The sequence below is a fragment of the Pan troglodytes genome, chromosome 11, assembly GCF_028858775.2.
Source record: "Pan troglodytes isolate AG18354 chromosome 11, NHGRI_mPanTro3-v2.0_pri, whole genome shotgun sequence".
Classification (NCBI taxonomy): Eukaryota; Metazoa; Chordata; class Mammalia; order Primates; family Hominidae; genus Pan; species Pan troglodytes.
In genome coordinates, this window is record NC_072409.2 from 110879165 (window position 1) to 110904091 (window position 24927).

At 36.6% G+C, this 24927-nt stretch overlaps 1 protein-coding gene across 6 annotated transcripts in view; it reads right to left on the reverse strand.

Annotated features, from left to right (window-relative positions):
• The window catches only part of JAK2 (Janus kinase 2), a 150863-nt gene that overhangs the window by 108756 nt on the left and 17180 nt on the right, over positions 1-24927 (reverse strand). For all 6 annotated transcript variants that reach the window (XM_016960555.4, XM_001139368.7, XM_063788740.1 and 3 more), the window contains one exon: positions 2998-3248. In XM_016960555.4, coding sequence (XP_016816044.2) covers positions 2998-3223 — 226 coding nt within the window. In that variant the 5' untranslated portion in view covers positions 3224-3248. The remainder of the gene's footprint in view (positions 1-2997; positions 3249-24927) is intronic.

Genomic DNA, 24927 nt, shown 5'->3' on the forward strand with positions numbered 1-24927 from the left:
AACATCAGTGAAAATGGTGGAGTAGGTAGTTCCAAGGACCTATCCTTCTCCCAGAAACAGGAAAAAAAAATGAGTAAAAACTGTCAGAATGAACTTCATATAAACTACAGAAAATAGGCAAAGATATGCAGCAATCAGATAAATGCTGAATCAAGAAAACAGCCACTTAAAAATGGCAGGAAAGTTGTGCAGCATTTTTACTTTCCCTTAACCACCCACTACGCCCATGTCCTGCCCACCAGCCCCGGCTCCACTCCCCCTAGTTAAGCAAAGTCTTGAAGATGGCAATTGGTGTTCCCAGTGTGAAACTCTGGTCCCTGGCTCTGGAGTGAACAGAGCCAACCTTAATCTCAAAAAACTGTTTTTCTCTCTTTTGCCCTGACTGGGGACTGACTGAAGAAATGATGCAAAGAGCACACCTATGTTCCACTTAATTCAGGACTTTCTCAGGGCAGAAAAGCAGCTACACAGAAGACATTCATTGAAAACATGGCAAATGAACAAGCTGTTGCTATCTGGGGCAGAGGTCTAAAGGTGAGGCAAACAATAAACACACTGAAAACCAAAAGAGAGATGACAGAGGAGAGTTTATTTGGGAAATGACAGCACTGAAAAGCATTTCTGTGTATTGGAGAGTAGAAAAGCCATATGCATGCCCAAGGAACAGAACTTAGAAGAAAAGACCCTAAGCTTTCACCTCAAGCTGTTCTTTAGAGTCAGCACAAGCAGGAAGGGAAGGCTAAGGCAGAGTTGTAAATGGACTGGGTAAACACTGAATGAGAGCCCCAACACAGAGCCAATCTGCAAAGACTGAAAGAGTTTTTTGTTCTTTTCTATTATTTTCTTTTGGCCCTAGGAATTCAATAAAATCTGTCAAAAAAAATCTTACAAGCTAAAGCAAAATCTTACATGCTAAAAATGAATCTTACAAGCCAAAAAAAAATTTTTTTTTGAGATGGAGTCTCGCTCTGTCGCCCAGGCTGGAGTGCAGTGGTGCAATCTCGGCTCACTGCAAGCTCCGCCTCCTGGGTTCATGCCATTCTCCCGCCTCAGCCTCCCAAGTAGCTGGGACTACAGGTGCCCACCATCACGCCTGGCTAATTTTTTGTATTTTTAGCAGAGATGAGGTTTCACCATATTAGCCAGGATGGTCTCGATCTCCTGATCTTGTGATCTGCCTGCCTCAGCCTCCCAAAGTGCTGGGATTACAGGTATAAGCCACCGCGCCCGGCCCAAGCTAAAAATCTTACAAGCTAAAATCTTACTAGCTAAAAAATATCTTACAAGCTAAAAAATCTTAAAAGCTAAAAAAATCTTACAAGCTAAAATCTTACTATAAGCTAAAGGATCAGAGATTTCAGAGACTACACACAACAAAAAATACAGACTTTACAATATAGTCAAGATCACTGACCAGAGGTCTCTCATATCCACTTCCCCACTAAAAACTAAAACCATGAGTATATAATCACACTTTGAGTAGATTATCCAAGAGGAACACTGGTATTCAACAGAAAAGCAAGGAAGGAGATGGAACAAGACAGCCTGCCCAGCCGGGATTGGCAAGAAGCTAGGAGAGACTCCACATAGGGAAAGGTTAAGTGAGAGATGCCCAATGGTCCACATTCCTACTGTGAACCCCTGGAATTTCAGTCACAGGAGAGACCCTAGCCCCTTGCAGGACAAAAAATTAACATAGAGGGCTGCCCAGAGACAGCACAAAAGCATTTCCTATTCCAGTGAGGAAGTTCACACTGGGTCCCACGCTCCCCCTGAGTCCTAAGCAGCTACAGCAAGGTGATATTTTGAAGCCCAGCTCACAACAGAATGCGTACTCCCCTGGGGCCCAGTGGCATCGTAAAAAAGAATGTAATCATGTCATTCACAGCAACATGGATGGAACTGAAGGTCATTATGTCGAGTGAAATAAGCCAGGAACTGAAAGACAAATATCACAAGTTCTCATTCATATGTGGGAGCTAAAAAGTTGATCACATGAAGGTAGAGTGGATTGGTAGCAGAGACTGGCAAGGTTATATGGGTGGGAAGAGGGAAATGAAGAGATGTTGGTTAATGGGCACAAAAATACAGACAGAAGGAACAAGTTCAAATGTTTGATAGAAGAGTAGGGTGACTATCGTTAACAACAATGTATTGTATTTTTCAAAATAGCTAGAAGGAACTTGAAATGTACCTAGCTTCCTCCAACTTACAGTTAATGGTTATTCTGACCTATACTGATGTTAAATAAGAGAATAAATTGATGTAATTGTACATTCTTATAAATACTATATTAGACATTTAATTTACCTCTACAAATAAAATCATACGACTATTCTTCAAAATAGTGTCAACTAGTCTTTCTATTAAAAGAACATTTAAAAATGAGATACCATGATAATAGGCTCTATAGTAACCTCAGTGGTCTAGTAAAATGTGTTAGCTCTATAGAAAGAGTTCTCTGGTTCATAGTTTTGGTCTATAGATAATATAATCAGGTCTCAAGAGTAAAAATGATTTCAAGATACACCAAAGACATAAGAAATATATATGAGGAAAGATTGGCAGAGGTCTTCAGAAGCTAACTAGAAGAAAATGATGGTTTGTCAGCCATTTAATCAAGATTTTAAATCAAATACATATTTCAAAACATTAATTTTTTGCTTTCATGTTGCTCTCAGGATCTAGCTTTAATATTACCTTATGTCATGAGATAGCCCATGACAGGATTTTTTAACCACCTTATATGTAATTATAAAGAATAGTCAGCAAACATTTATGGGCATCAATTTGTTTTGATACCTAGCCCAAGGCAGATTCACCATAAATTGTACTCCAGTAACACTTTCATTTTCTATGCATGTGAAAACACACATGCCAGCCATACAAGCATTAAAAAAATAAAAATATATATTATGCATGTACCTAGTATTAGCATAGCATAATTAAAACAATAATCCATGCATAAAAAGGAAAATGCTGTTTTTTAATACTTACCACAAGCTTTAGAAGCAGCAATACAGATTTCTTCTGCAACATACTCCCCGGATGGAAAGGTCAGATAATCTGCCTCAGATTTCCCAAGGGAATGGTAAAGATACACCTGAAGAACTGGATCTATTTGCTTCATAGAATTGGCATTTCCAGAAATATCACCATTCTGATATATAGAAGAGGCGGATGTTCCCTCCATTTCTGGCATCGTAAGGCAGGCCATTCCCATGCAGAGTCTTTTTCAGAACATTTGCCTGTAAGAGAAAACAATAAAGTTACAAATGGGCTGGGCGCAGTGTCTCACACCTGTAATCCTAGCACTTTGCGGGGCCGAGGCGGGCAGATAGCTTGAGCCCAGAAGTTGGAGACAAGCCACAGCAACATGGTGAAACCTCATCTCTACAAAAAACATACAAAAGAAAAAAATTAGCTGGGCGTGGCAGCACGCACTTGTAGTCCTAGCTACTCTGGGAGTGGAGCGGAAGAACTGCTTGAACCTGGGAAGATGAGGCTGCAGCAAACCTCCACACTCCACCGCACTCCAGTCTGGGTGACCCAGCAAGACCCTGTCTCAAAAATGAATAAATAAATAAATAAAGTTACAAATGGAAATAATATTGATAAGGCACCCTTCATACACAGAGAAGGACTGCTCCTTGACAGCAATGGCTGTCAAATCCATTAACTGGATAAATATCGTGTACTACTACATACAAAGCACAATGCAAGAAATCATACATTTTAAACTTCCTGTGGACAAAGATTATAAAATTCCAGTTAACAACCTAATTGAGGACGATGATATAAATTCCTAACATGAACAAACAAGCATTAAACTCAGTTACAGACAACAGAAGAAGAGATCTCAAATTGGGGGAAGAGGGGTCCAGAAGGTTGACTAGAGTTATCTGGTACTCACCTCCTCCACAAAGAAGAACCAAAATAGCGAGTAGATAATCACACTTCGAATAGGTCATCTAAGAGAGAACACGGAAATTCAACAGAGAAGTGATAGAAAACACCTAAAGCAAGGAAGGAGAGGGAAGTGGGGCAGCCTGCTCAGCCAGGATCAGCCAGAAGCCTAGAGAGACTGCACAATGTGGGGAAAGAGTAAGTGAGAGACTCCCAGTGGCCCACATTTTCACTGCAAACTCCTGCAATCCCAGACACAAGAGAGCCCGTCAACTTTCATGGGCCCTGGGAGTAACATAGGGAGCTGCCTGGAGACTGCACGATGACATTGCTTTAGAGAGGGAGCTTATGCTGGTCCAACACACCCCTGAGTCCTAAGCAGCTACAGCACGGTGCCATTTTTAAAGCCCAACCCACACCAGAATGCGTCCTACCCTGGAGCCCAACAGCCCCTGCATATCCACACCCCTAGAGCCCGACATCCTCCACCGACAGTCACCTCCATTGCTGGCTGCTGCCTCTGGGACCAAAGCACAAGCCATTGGCAATAACCCCACTGCTCCCAGCAGAAGGGCTGCCATATATTGGTATGTGCCCTGAGGACAAGCTCTACCACCTACAGCTGCCACCATTGCAGGCTGCTGCCGCTAGGTGTCAAAATGCAAATTTGCATGCACCCTGAGTACAGCTTCATCACATCTACAGCTTCCACCTGCAGCTGCAGTGCACACTCCTCAGCCAACTCCCTACAACTGCTCCCACTGACAGCAACCGCACCCTCCCCAGCATCAGGGCACGGCACAGCCACTGCTGCCCCCACCTGAACATTCCACCAGGAAATTGGAAATCATCCTGCTCCTGCCCACCACAAACAGCACCAGCTAACACCACTGGAGGACCTGAGGATACTCTCACCCTGCCCAGCTCAGCACCCCACTCCCACGTACCCAAGCATGTTATCTGGGGGCCTTGGGATCGCACCAGTTTGTCCACGTCCAGTTTCAACTGAGCATTCCACCTGGGGGTCTGAGGATGTGGCCCACCCAACCTGCCACTACCACCACAGCTGGTTCCCACTCACACTTGCCACCTGCAGGTTTTAGGACTTGCCTACCCAGCCTATCGCCGTCACCGCCGACATAAGCACAGACAATTCGAGAGCCAGAAGTTCTCCTACCACTGCTACTGACATAACCCATGCCATGCTCACTGCCCAGGGGCCTGTGGACCCACTCAGCTGCCCAGCCCATCACTGCCACTCCTGGTACCCAAACAAGTCACCTGGAGACCCAAAAATTGGACTGCCTGGACCCACTAACACCATTACTAATGTAAGCCACCCTGGGGCTAATGTACAGGCATGGTTGTCCAACTGCTGCCACAACTGAGGACTGAGGATCAGTCCAGCTGGTGTCACCATCCCCAGCAAAAGTTCACCACAGCCTCCACAACCACACACTATGCCACTGAGGAAATCACAGACACCACTGATGCTGTTTACAAAGGAAAAAAAATCTTACAGAGACTACACTACTGCATGCACCCAGATTCAAACCCAAAGTGCCCTGGCCAACAAACACCCCAGTCAAATCTTCAGGAAAAAGTCCTACCCTATGAAAGCAAATTCAAAAAAAAAATGGAAGTGATGATTACACCAGACATGTAGATATCAAAGAAGTAAGGTCACAAGAAACATGGGAACATAGGGAAATATGACATCTCCAAAGGATCAAAATAATTTTCCACCAAAAGATTCCAATGCAAAAGAAATTCATGAAATGCCAGAAAAAGAATTAAAAATAATGATATTACAGAAGCTCAGGGAGATACAAACGCATACAGATAAACAATACAAAGAAACCAGAAAAACAACTCAGGATATCAATGAGAAATGTATCAAAGAGAGAGAGATCATTTAAAAAGAAAACAAGAAACCCTGAAACTGAAGAATTCATTTAATTAAATAAAAAATACATTCTAGAGCATCTAAGAAGAAAGAATTTCTGAACTCGAAGACAGGTCTTCTGAAATAACCCCATTAGACAAAAATAAAGAAAAAAGAATGAACAAAGCCTGCATGACATATGGGATACCATAAAGCAACCTAATATTAGAATTTTCAGTATTCTAGAAGACAATGAAAATACAAAAGGAATAGAAAACCTGGTTAATGAAATAATAGCTGAAAACTACCCAAGTATATCAAGAGATTTAGACATCCAGATACAGAAGCTCAGAGATCCCCAAAAAGACAAAATTCCAACAGGTTCTCCATAACACATTAGAGTCAAACTGTCAACAGTTTGTCAAAGACAGAGAGAACTGTTGTCAGAGACAAAAGCTTGTCAAAGACAAAGAGAGAATTCTAAAAACAGCAAGAAAAAAGAGTCTAGTCACTTCTAAGGGAAGCTCCATCAGACTAACAGCAGATTTCTCAGCAGAATCATTACAGGCCAGGAAGAGAATGGAACGATATATGAAAAGTGCTGAAAGAAAAAAACCTGCAAGTCAAGGATACTATACCCAGCAAAATTATCCTTCATTAAGCAAAGGAAAAATAGTTTTTCTGAGGCAAGCAAAAGCTGAGGAATTCAACACTACTAGACCAGACCTACAAGAAATGCTTGAGGGAGTTCTACATATGGAAGTCAAAGAACAATGTCAGGCCAGGCACAGTGGCTCAGGCCTGTAATCCTAGCACTTTGGGAGGCTGAGGCAGGCAGACTGCTTGAGCCCAGGAGTTCAAGAGCAGCCTGGACAACATGGCAAAACCCCATCTCTACGAAAAATACAAAATAATTAGCCAGGCATGGTGGCAGGTTTCTGTAGTCCCAGCTACCTGAGAGGCTGAGGCAGAAGGATCACCTGAGACCATGGAGGTCGAGGCTGCAGTGAGCCATGATCGCACCACTGCACTCCAGCCTGGAGGACAGAACAAGAGCAAAACCCTGTCTCAAAAAAGAAACAAACAAACAAACAAAAAGGACAATTACTACCATTATGAAAAACAGATGACGAAAGTATCAAACCCACTAGTAAAGCAAACACACACAGACAAGAAAGGATTCAAATGTTATCACTATAGAAAACCAACAAACCACAATGCTAAACAATATGAGAGAAAGAAAAGAACAAAGGACCTACAGAACAACCAGAAATCAATTAATAAAATGACAGGAATAAGCCTTCACATATCAAGAATAAACTTGAATGTAAATAGATTAAACGTTCCACTTAAAAGATAGAGAATGGCTAAATGGATTAAAAAACATGACCCAACTATATGCCACTTACAAAACCTCATCTCACCTTTAAAGATGCACATAGACTGAAAGTAAAGGGATAGAAAAAGATATTCCATGCAAAGGTATATCAGATACAATAGACTTTAACTCACAAACAGTAAAGAGACAAGGTAATCCTAGAATGATAAAGGGATTAATTCATCAAGACGATATAACAATTCTAGAACTTCTAATGTATCAAAACAACAACAACAAAACCTGGCAATTACTGTAACAGATATAAAACTGCAAGATTTTTGAAGTTCATCTGCAACTGGATATGCAACTTTAAAGAATTACTTTATTCAAAAATACATAATTCCTTGAAATCTATTACATCGTATCTTATTATAGTCAATATTAAATGCAGCAAAAGCAGTTATAAGAGGGAAGTTTATAGCAATAAATACCTACATCAAAAAGGAAGAAAGATGTCAAACAACATTACATTACACCTCAAGGAACTAGAAAAAGAAGAACAAAGCCCAAAGCTAACAGAAGGAAGGAAAAAATGAAGTTCACAGCAGAAATAAATGAGATAGAAACTATAAAAATGATGGAAAAGATTAACAAATCTAAGAGTTGGTTTTCTGAAAAGATAGAAAGTTAATTTAAACGAAGTTCTTAGCATTAAGGAGTAAATTTGCTAGAATTTTATCGGTTTGTGCTCACCACTGACTTTGGATTGTTTTGTGCTCATCATTGTTTTGGGTCTTCCTTCAGGACTCACTTTTTCCTGCTGAAATGTGTCTTTTAGTAGACCTTTCAGTGAGGCTCTGTGGGTTTTTAAGTTGTAGTCTTTGAAAAAAATATGTTGCCCTCACTCTCAAAATCCTATTTATAATTTTCTTCCCCCAGAACTTTAAAGATATTACTGCATTGTTTTGTGGTATCTATTAACATAAATATGAAGTCTGCTATCACTCCTACATGTCATGGCTTTCCCTCAAGTAGTTTAAAACTTGTTTGCATTAGCAGCAATGTTCTGCAATATTTTTGGAAAGGTTTTGATATAGATTCTTCTTTATCTTGATTAAAAATGACTATATACTTTTAATCTAAAGATTCATGTCTTTTTTCTATTCTAGGAAATTCTCAGCTACTGTGCCGTCAAATGCTACTTCTTTGTTATTCCCTCTAAATTATTTTAGCAGAACTGTTCACTGACCATGGAGGCCTCTCAAGCTCACTTCCATATCCCTCCATTTCTTTCTCATGGTGAAAAAAAGTTAGGATAATGGTTAGCTTGGCAGGGTTGGGATAGTGGGAGGGCATGGAGAATAACTGGCAGGAGGTACAGGGAGACCTCTGGGGTGCCTCCTGCCAGTAATTCAGGTGATACTCTATTTCTCGATCTAAGTAGTGGTTAACAAAGGTGTGTTCACTTTATGAAAATTTGTTAAGCTGTGCATTTATGAGTAGCATACTTTCCTGTTTGTGTGTTACACTTCAATTAGAGGTTTACTTACATTTTTAAATTTTATCAGGAAAAATTTCATTTTTCAATTTTTAATTTTGTTGACTATTTTTCTTAGCACTACGTTTCTTCATATATTTTGCAGTTTGGTTTGCAGGCTCATTGCACCATTCCTCACCTCACCTTGCCCTCAACACACACACATACACAGTCTGTGGTCTCCTCATCTAACAATCTGTGGCTGCCACAACTTAGCCTACCTGGGCTATCCATATATAGAACCAGGTCTTATAACAGCAGGTTAAAATTCCTGCCTTGAGGAGGTATCTGATACGATGCAGATCCAGTCAGTCACAAGGCAGGAGATACTTCACTTCATCCTGAAGTTCCTAAATCATGTCATCTCATCTTCCTAAGCTTGCAACTTATCCAACACTACAGCAGTAGGAAGCGTTTGGTGGGAGGTTCCCCTTCCAATAGTCTATTTGGAGGGAAGTGACGGCTGGCAGTAAAAGTAACATCCTGGACCTGCCTCTAGTCATCCATGTTGTACCACAAGAGCAAAACTGTCTCCAATGCCTACTTCTGTACAGGAAACCCAGCAAGCATAGCATAGGCTTTAACCACACTCAGTATTTTGCACTTATAATCTATATATATGTACAGCTTGATCTATTTTTATTCAGGATTTTTTTTCTCTTTTTATATTTTAATATGACACAGTCATGTGTTTAGAACAGAAAGGATGGTAACTGGAAATCACACTGCCTTAAACATACACTCATACCCCAGAATTCCATAGGCACTCAGTAAATGTTTCCCGAATTTAAATGAATTCAATCATTTAGAAAATGCATTGATGCTTTTCTATGAAAAAGAATCAAAAGAATAAGTGACTCGAATTGGCTTTTTTCTTTTCCTGGAAGTACATGACGAGAAAGAAAACAATAGGATCACTTGAGCCCAGGAGACCGAGGCCGCAGTGAGCAGTGATTGTGCTCAGGCCACTGCACTCCAACCTGAGTAACAAAGTGAGACCTTGTCTCAAAAAAAAAAAAAAAAAAAAGAATACAATGATCACAACTACAACCAGCATTACTGCTTTGATTTGTGCTAAGGTGCCAGCAGTTTAACTCACTATTACTTCTGTACCATTTGTGCATATGTCAACTCAATGAAAAAGACATATAACATCTTGGCATTATTATGAAAATCATTTTAATTTCATTAAACCCTTGAATAGGTTTTTAGGATACCCAGGCATCCTCTAGAGACCACGTTCTGAGAACTGCTACAATTCTATGTCTAGTTACAAACTTCATGCATATTTACACCAAGAGACACATTACAAGAATATTCATTGCGCCTCAGCTTCCAATGGCAAAAACTGCAAACAACCCAAACTATCAGGAAAATAGGTAAATACTTTTGTGCATTTATACTATAGAATCTGTTCCTCAGTTGTTAAAATAAATGAACTATAGCTTTATACAACATGGATAAATCTTAAAAATACAATGTTGCAAAAGCGGTAAATTATAGAAAACTGTAAGCTGTAAAATACCGTTTTTCTAAATTTCAAAAACAAGCAAAACTGAATAGTACATTGTTTAGGCATATACATGTGTTAAACAAATCTCCCCCCGCCCCCGCAAAAAAAAAAAAAATCAAGGAAATGTTAATCCCAAAATATAATACACAATGGTTACTTCTGCAAGATAGACAGGAGAATAGCTAGGGAGAAACACATATGTAGGTGCAAATTGCTGGCAACGTTCTAGTTCCTGGGGTGGGTGGTAGTTTCATGGGTGTTTAACATATTGTCGTTTATAACTCTCATATAAGTTACATCTATTCTAGTTTTACAGGATTTCCCCTCCTAAATACAATCAAATGCACAAATCTTAAGTATACCAGTCAATAAGTTTGGACAATGCATATACCTATGTAACCCAAAGCCCTAAGAAATTATCAGCATCCCAGAAAGTTCTTCCATGCTCCTTCTCCATCAGTCCCTGCTCCAACCACTCAAGTGGACACAGCTGTTCTGATATTTTCCCACCATAGATTAGATTATGATTTTGCTCATTGTCTTGTACCACTAGAATGAAAGTTTCTTGAAGGTAAGAACCTTAATGTATTATTTACTACTGCACTCAGTGCCTAGGATAGTCTCTGACACATGAAAGTTGTTGAATAAATGAAGAGTATATAAAAGCTGTAATTAAGTCTCCTCAACATGTGTTGATTAATAAATCTGTTGAATAAAGAGTAAATAAGAGGCTGGGTACAGTGGCTCACACCTGTAATCCCTGCACTCTGGGAAGCCAAGGTGAGAGGATCACTTTAGCTCAGGAGTTCAAGTCCAGCCTGGGCAACATAGTGAGAACCTGTCTCTACCAAAAAAAAAAAAAAAAAAAAAAAAAAAAAGAAAGAGTAAATAAAAGTTATAATAAATTTTAATCAACTGTACACATACACTCAAAAACCAGTACCTCAAATATCACATGTTAAAAGTTCATATTTTCAAACTTTACTCATATACTACATAATTCTAAGAGACACAACTTTTCAGATCAATAAATATACATGAAGAAGTAATGCAGTAGATTAGAAAAATTACTAACCTGGGAGCCAAGAGACCTAAAAATAAGTTTCATCCTTTCTTATTGCAAACTAGTTACATGACAAATGAATCTCAGCTTCCTCACTTGTATAATAAAATTACTTAATTAAATTTCCGCTGTTCCTCCCAATTCTTAAAAATCTATGATTTATAGTAAATTATACATCATCTAAGTACAAAATAAATTTTAAAAATTAAGTGCTACAAAATGACAAGAAGAAAATGATCATAATTACTTAAAACAAAGAAAGGTTTTAGAAGTTTTACACAACAATTAAAACATAGGCTGGACCTTAAAAGGAAAATAGAATTTTGACAAGTAATGAAAAACAGGGCATTATTGGCAGGGAGAAAAGCATGCGAAACATGGAAAGAGGAATGTACACAGCATGTTCCTGGAACAAAGGAGAGACAAGTTTGGCTGGATTGGAAGGTTCAGATAGGTCAGTGCTTCTCAACTTTTCCACGGAAATGTACCAAACGGCAATGGAGTGGTCTGAAGAAGAAGCCAAGAATATAAAATACATTTAAATGTTTACCTTTAATATCCACGTGATTTTGCATTCTATTGCAAGATATAACCATTTTGATTTACTTTCTTTATTATACCAAAATTTTATAGTCCAAGTAGATATACTATGTTTTTCCTACAATTATTCTTATACTACTTTGGTAAACCTAAATATGGTGAGGTGAAATGTAAAAGAATTTTGTATTGTACTCTAAAGACCACTCCTATTTTTTTTATCACAAAAGAAGATATAAATTATTAGAAAAAAAGTGCTTTGGGTTGTTTTCTTATTGAGCAAGAAAGAAAATACAAACAGAAAAGAGGTCTTAACAAGCTTTCATACTTTGAGATAATAAAGAATTTGGTCAACCTTTATTCTTCTCTTTCTTTCACCCCTATATCCAGTCCATCAATATGTACTGATAGTTTTACTTCCAAACTGTATTTCAAATCCATCCATTGGCTTTTTTTTCCACAACTACCATCATACACTAAACAGCTATTATTTCTCTCCTCAACTATTGCAATGTCCTCCTAACTATTTTCCCTAAGTCTGCTTTGCCTCCCAATAACCTAATCTCCCACAGGAGCCACCCTCATATTTTACGAATGTTTAGACTAAAATTCCATTATCTGTTTGCTGCCTACCTCTCCAACCTCATCATACAACTCTTGCTATGTGCTCTTCCCACTACTAAATTATAGGCTTCAATACCTTATAACTCAACAAAGAACCTCATCTGCCTTGTCAAACGATCTATTCTTAGCAGGTAGAAAAATCCTGAGATACAAATCTTACTAAATATTTAATTTATTAATGCTATGCTCATAAAAATAACAAAATAATTATTTTATTATACATACAGTATAATTTCGGGATCTCCAGACCAAGGCTGGGTTGCCTCCCTTAATGAGAAGTTCAGAAAAATCATGTGCATTCCCTTCTGCCCCAAACACCAAGGAAATGATAAATAACAACAATTTTAAGTAATTTTTAACATACAGATTTTTGATAATGAGAGAGTAGTTTATACTACACTAATGTTCCTGATTATGACAATTATAAACTTTTTAAAAATATATATTTATAAAAACACCATTTGAAGGCATTGTCAAAGAAACAAAAGCAGATACAAATCGGGGGGATATGACCCTTGAAAGAAAGGGAATACACTGAATGAGGCCCATACTTTTCTTCCATCCTGAGACAACTACATACACAGTCTGTTGTGTACAGGCAGGGGCCAGAGGAGGGGACAGAGCTCTTGTAAAAAGCTGCAGTCTTACTGGGTGAAAGTATCAGAGAATGAAGTTTGGAGCTGCTAGAAAAGCCAAAAATTGAGGGCAGAAATCTCAGGAAAATGGGAGTCAGTGGGGCCTGACTCCTGAATTCCCATCCATAGGATGAAAATCGAAGCCCAGGGACAGGCAATAGCTAGAAATCTGAAAGAACTGGGAAGAGATTTCAACAGCTATCTGGTCCTGGAGAGTCAGGATTTAGTGTTAGAGGGAACTGGTAAATATCTCAGGCTTTCCACTGAAACGCCAGAAAAGTCACACTTGAAGAATAAGAGCCACTTACCAGAACTAATGGCAAAACTGAAATAGACCTGTCCCAACAAAGCCTAAAACCAAGCCTCCGCAGGATCAAGTTGATCTGCTAGTAAATTTAACTGCCTGCTAGAACAAAACTCATTACTTCAGAGAAAGATTGAAATCCACACCATCCGGAGTTTCTACACTGTATCACCCAGAATGTACAATAGTCAGTTGAAACTTATTAAACATGAAAAGAAGAATATATATAATAGAAATGGACCCACAGCAGACCCAAATATTAGAATTTATTTTAAAGACTTTGTTTACTATGATACATATGTAATAGAATTTACAGTAAAAAATTAATATAATGCATGAAGATAAAGAAGCCATATGTAAACTCTACAATATCAAGAAATCTAGGCCAGGAGTCATGGCTCATGCCTTTAATCCCAACATTTTGGGAGGCCAAGGCAGGAGGATTGCTTGAGTCCAGGAGTTCAAGACTAGCCCTGGCAACATAGCAAGACCCCATCTCAACAACAAAAAAAATTTTTTTAATTAGCTGGGCATGGTGCTCTGTGCCCGTAGTCCCAGCTACTTGGGAGGCTGAGGTAGGAGGATTACTTGCGCTCAGGAGTTTGAGGCTGCAGAAAGCCGTGATCACACCACTGAACAACAACAAGAGTAACAAAGTCTGATACATATAAGTGGAACAGAGGAAATACTTGAAAAAATACTGGCTAAATGTTTTCCAAGTTTGTTTAAAAAAATCAAACCACCGATCCAAAAAGTTCATCTGAATCCAATCTATACAAATCCATACTTAAGTCACATTATAGCCAAACTGCTAAAAACCAAAGACAAAAAGATAATCTTAAAAGCAGTCACATACATACAGGAGAACCAAGACAAGAAATAGAACTGACATCCCTTCAGAAGTAATGGAGGCCAGAAGACAAAGTAATGGTAGGGAGAGGGGGAAAGCTGTCAACCTAGAATTCTACAATCCTGAAAAATAATTCTCATACTACTGGATCTGTTGTATTATAAAAAATCAGAATTTTCAAAATTCAAGGCAAAACAAATCTGTTTTCAGATAAATGGATGCTGAGAGAGTACATCACCAACAAACTCACACTCAAGAACTGATAAAGAAAATCATTCGGATTAAAGGAAATATTACATGTAAACTCAGGTTTACAGAAAGGAATGAAGAGCTCAAAAATAGTAAATATGTGATTAATTATAATATTATTCTTCTTCCGTTTATTAAATGTATTAAAAGACAATTGACAGCCAGGCATGGTGGCCCACGCCTGTAATCCCAGCATTTGGGAGGCCGAGGCGGGTGAATCACCTGAGGTCAGGAGTTCGAGACCAACCTGGCCAACATGGTGAAACCCTGTCTGTACTAAAAATATAAAAATTAGCCGGGCATGGTGGTACACGCCTGTAATCCCAGCTACACGGGAGGCTGAGGCAGGAGAATTGCTTGAACCCCGGAGGCAGAGGTTGCAACGGAGGTCATGCTACTGCACTCCAGCCTGGGCGACAGAGGGAGACTCCGTCTAAAAAAAAAAAGACAATTGACAATTGTTTAAAGCATGAATAATAACGGCGTATGGTAGGGCTTAAAACAGATATAAAAGTAAAACAGGTAACAACAGTAGCTAAAAGGAATAAAATTAAAAGTATATATAAACGAATTCATGGCGGCTCTGACAAATAAGAAAAGGTGCTATCAGCAAATCAGAAATTTAAAGTAATTCCAGGAAGATCAAAAGTAGATAGGACTAGAATGAGAGAGTAGAGGAAATAGACTCTATTTAAAACATACATAGGCTAGGTGCGATGGCTCATGCCTCCAATCCCAGCAATTTGGAAGTCCAAGGCGAGAGGATCGCTTGAGCCTGGAGTTCAAGACTAGCCCCGGCAACACTGCAAGACCCTGTCTCTACAAAAAAGAAATCTAAAAATTAGCCAGCGTGTAGTGTGCACCTGTAGTACTAGCTACTTGGGAGGCTGAAATGGGAGGACGGCTTAAGCTTATGAGTTTCAGCCTGCAGTGAGCTCGGATGACAGCACTTCACTCCAGCCTGGGCAACAGAGCAAGACTGTGACTGCAAAAAAAAAAAATTTTAACTGAAGAAAAAAAAATACACAGAGGAAGGCATCTATAAGCATAAAAACAGTTGTCTGCACACACATAAAAAGCATAAATATGCAATGATTATCAAGGATTATTATAGTTAGGATGGGGATGGGGCAGGGGTGGTAGGAATAAAAGAGTAAGACCAAAATGGACCAGAAAACAACTGACCCCAGAAGAAACAGATAATGCAGGGAAGATAACTTGGTTTAAAATCTTTCTCGGTATTCTCAGAGAGATTTAAGAATATTTTGAAAACATAAAGCATCACTAGATTATGAAAAAGGAGCAGAGAATAAATAAAGTTTACAAAATTAAAAAAAAAAAATCCTGACTAGTAATGAAGACAGCCTGGGCATTTCATAGTGTTCCTGTGCTGCTCTATCCTAGCTGTTTCCATTCTGTATCAGATGTAGCCACTATACACAATTTTGTGGATATTCTTCATGGCTTTATTCTTTATCATGAAGCAGTATTTTTATTAATTTTGCCTCTTTTGCATTTCCTATAGAAATAAATAAATGGATCGTTCTCTCCTTTCCCACAGGTGTTTAACACCTGCTGATGTCTGAGCCTCGGACCACCCAATTTGCTCATCCATTCCAGTTATTTTAAGATTTGTGTTGTTCCAACTTATGTGTTGCTGTTATAGAAAATGCTGCTCTAATCATACTTGTTAAAGTTTGCAAGTGGCTGTGCATAATAAATTCTCTATACATTAAAGAAAAAGAGATAGATGACAATTCAGTGAAAGAGTTGAATAATACGACTCAAAGGATCAAACTCATAATTTGGAAGACAGTCAAGACAAACTCCCAGTTCCTAGACTCAGAAAGAGAGACAGACAGAAAGAAAAAAATATGATGAGCATAAAAGTAAGAAATAAGAGGATCAATCCAGGGCATACAATTCTAAAGAGAAGCTCTAGACGGAGGACGAATGAGAACACAGGGAAGAAAAATAATAGAAGAAATTTTATTGGTGTTAAAGATGCTGGGTTCATGTTAAAAAGATCTGCTGAGAGGAGATAACATTTAATTTTTTAAAAACTGTACCGATACAAATCAAAGCAAAGGGTCCAAACACCAAAGATAACAAAGAAACTCTAAAAGAGTTCTATTTATCTCTGTCTACTCAGAGCTTTTACCCACACATATAAAAATCACTGATGAAAACACATGCATTCAGATTGGTCCCTCTTTAGATTCATACTCAAATGGGCCCTTAGTGCTGCTCAACTATCATTTTATATTTCTTTAGAACATTTACTCTCCCACTATCCAAGACAACTATCTCATACTTTCTCCTCCTCAATCACCAAAAGTGCCAGCCCTTTTCTTAATCTCCACTTCCTACATTTGACTGAGAAACACAAGCAATCAAAAGCAAACACCTAACAACTGAAGAATGCATATCCTTTTCAAATGAAGCTGGAATATTTTAGAAAGTAGACCACATGTTAGGCCATAAAATTCTCTACAAATTATTAATGAAATCATACAAAATATAATTTGTATTCAAAACATAAACAATGGAACAAGCAAACATTTTATATATTTGGGACCCATAATATTGACTTTTATGTATAGACTATAAAAAATTTATATAATTCTTAAAAGTACTGAACAAATAGCAACACTGAAGAATATCGCATAAAAATGTGAAACTCAGCTTCACCATTACCCACTCATTTTATTCTGTGTAAACAGTTTGATAAGAATTCTCATTATTAGGGCCAGGTGTGGTGGCTCATGCCTGTAATCCCAGGACATTGGGAGGCCGAGGCAGGGGGATCATTTGAGGTCAGGAATTCCAGGCCAGCCAGACCAATGTAGTGAGACCCTGTTCTCTAGTGAAAATACAAAAATTAGCCAGGCGTGGTGGCACGTGCCTGTAATCCCAGCTACTTGGGAGGCTGAGATAGGAGAATTGCTTGAACCTGGGAGGCAGAGATTGCAGTGAGCCAAGGCTCAGATATCACACCACTGCAGTTCAGCCTGGGTGACAGAGTGAGACTCCACTCCAAAAAAAAAAAAGACAATATAATAATAATAATAATTCTCATTATTAGACTGGTGCAAAAGTAATTGTGGTTTTTGCCATTAAAGTATGAGTAAAAACGCAATTACTTTAGCGTCAACCTAATAAAAAGTATATTAAGTTGCAAAATAGGACATATTTTGCATTCAATGATTACTTAATATTTTATAAATTTATGCTATTCTTAATACCTCAACAAAAAAACCTCACGTATGCATTGAAAAATGTGAAGTTCTGCATTTGAATTAATGGAAATTTGCCAATGGCACCTAAATTAAAAATCTCTTATGGAAAATATAACCACTGACAAAAGTACCACAGCATATACAGAAAAATAACTAGAAACCCGCATATATTTGTAAATTAATCAATATACTTTCATAGAACCCATGGTACAAAGAATAACTTTAAAAATACTTTGAATCAATAATGAAAATGAGTAAAACGCAGTAAAAGTGTATACTAAGATATTCATAATCTTAAATTCATACACAAGATGAGAAGAAAGGCTGAACAATGTTATTAAATAAATTTTCATTTCAAGAAGTTGTGAATGGAACAACAAATTAAGCCAAAAACCATAAAAATGAAAATACTTGAGCAGAAATCAGAGAAAAATAAAAAGAAAATAAAGAAAAGCAAAGTAAAAAGTTGGCTTTTTAAAAGCATTAAAATTGATAAAACACTAGAAAGACTGATCAAGAAAAAAAGAAGATAAAACATAAATTATCAATATCGGGAATTAAAAAGTAGACATTATGACCAGAGCTTACAATATTGAAACATATAAAAGACAACAGGAATATTCTCCAATTTAAAAACAAATGAAGTTCCTTTTAAAACAATTCACCCAAACTAGCACAAGAAGAAATATAAAATTTGAATAATTCTATATATAATTGATACGGTTTGGTTCTGTGTCCCCACCCAAATCTCATGTTGAATTATGATCTTCAGTGTTAGAGGAGTGGCCTGGTGAGAGGTGACTGGGTCATGGGGTGGATTTACGCTTTGCTAGTCTCATGATAGTGAGTGAGTTTGCATGAGATCTGGTTATTTAAATTTTTGCAGCATGTCTTCCTTTGCTGTCTCTTTCCTGTTGCTGTATGAAGATGTACTTTTTTCCCCTTCACCTTCTACCACGATTGTAAATTTCCTGAGGCCTTCCCAGCCATGCCTTGTGTACAGCCTATGGAACCATGAGTCAATTAAACAACTTTTCTTTAAAAACTACCCAGTCTCAGATAGCTCTTTATAGCAATATGAGAACAAACAAATACAGTAATTTAAAAATTGAATATACCATGATTGTATATCTAGAAAACCCCATTGTCTCAGCCCAAAATCTCCTTAAGCTGATAAGCAACTTCAGCAAAGTCTCAGGATACAAAATCAATGTACAAAAATCATAAGCATTCTTATACACCAATAACACACAGAGAGCCAAATCATGAGTGAACTCCCATTCACAATTGCTTCAAAGAGAATAAAATACCTAGGAATCCAACTTACAAGGGATGTGAAGGACTTCTTCAAGGAGAACTACAAACCACTGCTCAATGAAATAAAAGAGGATACAAACAAATGGAAGAACATTCCATGCTCATGGGTAGGAAGATTCAATATCGTGAAAATGGCCATACTGCCCAAGGTCATTTATAGATTCAATGCCATCCCCATCAAGCTACCAATGACTTTCTTCACAGAATTGGAAAAAACTACTTTAAAGTTCATATGGAACCAAAAAAGAGCCCGCATCACCAAGTCAATCCTAAGCCAAAAGAACAAAGCTGGAGGCATCACGCTACCTGACTTCAAACTATACTACAAGGCTACAGTAACCAAAACAGCATGGTACTGGTAGCAAAACAGAGATATAGATCAATGGAACAGAACAGAGCCCTCAGAATATACCATTTAAAACTTTTCCACATAGAAAATTTAATGCCCAGTGACTTTGCTGGTAAATTTTTCCAAATGTCTGAGGAAGCAACACTGAGCTTATACAAACTCTCTCAAGAAATAGAAAATAAAAGACACTTCCCCACATTCTTAAAAGGAGAGTATAAACATGATACCAAAATATGTAAGGACATGAAAAGGAAAAAAATTACACTGGAATCTCTCTCATAAACATATTTGGAAAAAAATGCTAAACAAAATACTAGCAAATTAAATCCAATAACACTTTAAAAGAATACGTCTTGACCAAATGAATTTACCCCCAGGAGTGCAAAGTTAACATTTAGAAATCAATCATTATACCAGATTTAAAAACTTGTACACAGCAAGGGAAACAATTAACAGAGTGAAGGGACAACCTATAAAACCGGAGAAAATATTTTCAAGCCATCCATATGATAAGCAGTTAATATCCAAAATAGATAAGAAATGCAAACAACTCAAAAGCAAGAAAACAAATAACCTGATTTAAAAATGGGCAAAGTACCAGAACAGATATTCCTCAAAGGACAATACAGGCTGGGTGCAGTGGCTCAACCCTGTAATCCCAAAACTTTGGGAGGCCAAGGTGGGAGGATTACTTGAGACCAGGAGTTCAAGACCAGCCTGGGCAACATAGTGAGACCCTGTACCTAAAAAAAAAAAAAAAAATTAGCCAGGCATGCTGGCACATGCCTGCAGTTCCAACTACTCAGGAGGCTGAAGGAGAAGGATCACTTGCACTTGGGAGGTCAAGGCTGCAGTGAGCTATGATCACACCACCGCACTTCAGCCTAGACAACAGAGCAAGACTCTGTCTCAAAAAAAAAAAAAAAGACAATATGTAAATGGCCAACATGTTCATGAAAAAACGTTCAACATCACTAAATGCAAATTAAAACCACAGTGAGATCTCACCTCATGCCTGTTACAATGAGCCTTATCAAAAAGATAGAAGGATAACAAGCATTGGTGAGTGTGTGGAGAAAAAGAAACTCTTGTATACTCTTGGTGGGAAAATGTAAATTTTTACAGTCACTACAGAAAATGAATGGAGGTTCCTCAAAAAATTAAAAATGGAACTACCTTATGATTTAGCAATCCCACTTCTGGGTATTGGAACTCAAAATAATATGTCAAAGCAATATCTACACTCCCATGCTCATTGCAGCATTATTCATAATAGCCAAGATAAAGAATCAAGCTAAGTGTCCATCAACAGATGAACTGATAAAGAAAATACAGCATATGTACACAATGGAATATAATTCAGCCTTAAAAAAAGAAGAAAATCCTGTCATTTACAACAACATGGATGAACCTGGAAGACATTATATTAAGTGAAATAAAGCTAGGCACAGAAAGACAAAACTGTATGATCTCACTGATCCATAGAATCTAAAAAAGTAGAAATCATAGAAGCAGAGAGTAAGTAGAATAGCAGTTACCAGAGGCTGAGGGTCCCATTAGGAGGAATGGGAGACGTTGGTCAAAGGATACGAAATTTCTGTTAGATAGGAGGAGTAAACTGAAGAGATCTATTGTACATCATGGTGATTACTACTAATAACAATATATCGTATACTTGAAAATTGCTAAGAGTAGATTTTAAGTGTTCTTACCACAAAAAATAAGTATGTGAGGTGATACATATGTTAATTAGACTGATTTTGCCATTCTGCAATGTATACATATAACAAAATGTCATGTTGTACACCATATATACAATTTTTATGTAATTTAGAAAAAAATTTTTTAAATACTCAATATATTTTACCACATTATTAGAACAATGAGAAAACACACCATATGATCATTTCAATAGATGCAGAAACTACTCCTAATAAAATTTAACCAATGTTCATGATTTTAAAATCTCAAACTAGGAATAAAAGCAAACTTCCTCACTCTGATAAAGGGTAACAGTAAAAAAACTTAATATACTTAATGGTAAAATATTGATCTTGTTCTTCTAGAGTTGAAAAACTTAACAAGCATGTCTAAAATCATGATTTCTATTCAATACCATAGTGGAAATTGTGGCTAGTGCAATAAGGCAAGAAAACTAAATAAAAGTTATGATGATTAGAAAGGATAAGTAAAATTGTCAGTATTCATAGAGGACATGTCTGTCTATGTAGGAAATTTAAAAGAATCTGCCAATCACTGAGTGAATTTAGCAAAGTCACAAGATGCAAGACCAATATATAAAAATCAACTGCATTTCTGTATGTCAGAAGCAAACAATTTTTTAAATGAACATTTAAAAATAGTATCATTTACAATAGTAACAAAAAATCAAATACCTAGGAATACATCTATGGAAATATCTGTAAAAACTGTGCAATAAAAACTGTAAAACATTTCTACAAAAAATAAATGCTAGCTAAATAAGAGAGGGATAGACCATGCTGATATAAGAATATAGAAAAACTCAGTATGGTTCAGATGTCGGTTCTTTTCCAAATTAATCTATAGATTCAACCCACTTCCAATTAAAATCCTAGCAGTTTTTGTGGAAATTTACAAGTTGATCCTAAAGTCTGTGAAAAACAAAGGATTTACAATAGCCAAAACAATCTTGAAGAGCAAACTAAAGATTTATATTATCAGACATCAAGATTTATCATAAAGATAGAACAAGCAGATTGGTATTAGTACAAAAATGAACAAATAGACAAATGGAACAGAATAGAGTCCAAAAAAACATACTCACATACAGTTACCTAATTTGGAACAGATGTGCCATTGCATTTCAGTGAAGAAATATTGGTCATTTCAAAACATGTGGCTTAGTCAATTGGTTATTCATATGGGGCAAAAAATAACCTTAACTTCTATCTACTTCATACCATACACAAATATTAATTTAAGATGGAAAACAGACCAATGTGACCTCTTGTAAGCAGGACATAAAAACACTAATCATAGAAGATTTATAAATTAGACTTCTTAAATATATATGCACACAATAATAGTTTCCAATTACATGAAGCAAAAATGTAAAGAGGGAAATAAAACAACTATTACACTAAAAATTTCAATACTCATTTCTCAGGAATTAACAAAAAAAATTTTTTTAATCAGTAAAAATAATGAAAACCTAAACATCAACCAAATAAATATAACTGACATTTACAGAACACAATGCTCAACAACTGCAGAACATACATCCTTTTCAAGTGCTCACAGAACATTCACTAAGTTATACCATAGGTTGGTCCATAAACCAATTCTCAAACATTTGAAAATACTGAATTAATATGAATTATATTCTTGGCCATAGCAAAATTGAATTAGAAATAAATATCAAAAAACTATCTAGAAAATCTCCCAGTATTGCAAAATTAACATAGTTCTAAATAATCCCAGGTTCGAAGAAGAAATTAAAAGGGAAATCAGAAATTATTTTCACCTGAATGATAATAAACAATAAAATTTGGGGGAATACAGCTAAAATAGTGGTTAGAGAGAATGTATAGCTATAAATGCTTATGTTGGAAAAGAAGAAAGATATGAAATTAATTATGTAAGCTTCCTAGGTAGCTAGAAAACAAAACCAGAGAATGAAGAAAGAATAAAGAACAAAAATTAATAATATATAAAACAATAAAGAAAATCAATCAAACCAAAACTTTGTTTTTAGAAAAGATTTAAAAAGTTGATAAACCTCTAAGATGATCAATTTACAAACAGAAAAGAACACATATTACCAATATGTGCCCCATATGATGTAAAAAAAGCAGGATATCACTACAGATTTTATAAACAGTAAGTGGATATAAAAAGATAGGAGCAACTTCATGCCAATGACTTTAACAAGTTAGATTTGATGAACAAATTCCTTGAAAGACAAAAATTACCAAAACTGACATAGGAAGAAACAGAAACCTTGAATAGTATCATATCTCTTCAATAAATGGAATTCTTCATTAAAAACATACCCACAAAGAAAACTCTTGGCCAAAGTGACTTCCCTGGGAAAGTCTATCAACTATTTAAGGAAAAAATAGTACCAATTCTGTGTAAACTCTTACAGAAAACAGAGGGGCAGAAATAATTTCCAAATCATTTTATGTGGCCACAATTATCCTAATACCAAAACCTGGCAAAAGCATATCACACACAAAAAAAATTACAGGCAAATGTTTCTCATGAACATAACAAAATAATAAAACATAGAACCAGGAGCATATAAAAACGTCAGAACACCATCACCAAGTGGGTTTTATTCCAGTAATACTGGTTGCTTTGACATTTGAAAATGAATCAATGTAATTTACACCTCATTAACAGAATAATGGAGCAAAACCATAAGATCGTCTCAATTGTTGCAGGAAAAGCATTTGACAAAAGTCAACACCAATTCATGATAAAATTTCTGGAAATAAATTAGAAAAAGAAGGGAATTTCCTCAATAAAATAAAGATCATCTACAAACAACCTTCTATTACTTAATGATTACATATTGAATGCTTTCTCCATAAAATCAGGAACAAGGAAAGGACGCTCACCACCACCATTTCTATTCAACACTGGAGGTTCTACCTAATGCAATTTGGTAAGAAAATGAAATAAAAGACATAGAGATTGAAAAGAAAGAAATAAAACATTTTATTTGCAGACATGATTGTATTTATCAAAAATGCTGAGGATTCTACCAAAAAATTACTAGAACTTATAAATGAATTTACCAGTATCACAGGATATATCACAAAATAAACAAAACCAATTGTATTTCTATATACTGTACTAAGCATGTCTTTTTATTCTGTATTTTTGATGCTTTGATATCTTGGGAATTTGCTGACCCTGGAAGGGGCAGTCCTTCCAGGGCTAGCCAATTCCTAGAAACAGGAAAGAACCTGACAGTGAGGGCAACTTTTCATATGCAAACCAACCAATACGTTATCAAGTTCTTACCTGATATTTATACATATCCCAACCACCTCCTTTATCCAGTTCTTACTTAATACATATACAAATATATCAAACAAGAAGATGGTATCTCCAATACACAAAGAGCTCCACAAACTAATTATTTTTAAGACACTGGAGAAATTAGACATATTAAAACCTTCCACTAAAAAAATGTTTTGAGCATATAGGGAAAATTTATAAAAATTGGCCATGGTGAAACATAAGCTCAAAAAGTTTAAAAAGAAAACTCCTAAAAGTTGGCATAACAAAGCCTAAAAATCATTTCAAAGTTGGTATAACTGTTATTAGAAAACCATCTACACAATGACTATATATATGCCTTTATTTCATTTTTATGTTACGCTTCTCTTTATATTTGAATCATTCCTTTAAACTACATAAACATTTTCAAGTGTTTGTAAATACCCTTTTAAAAATTACTGCTGTTAGCTGTTCTTCATGATTTTCTTACTGGTCCCCTTACACATTCGAAATTGGACATTTCCGACTATTTCTTTGGTATGTTTTATATCTAACTATGTCAGTTATTTCTATACCAAAAACTCTGTCACATTATATACCTCCTTTCTA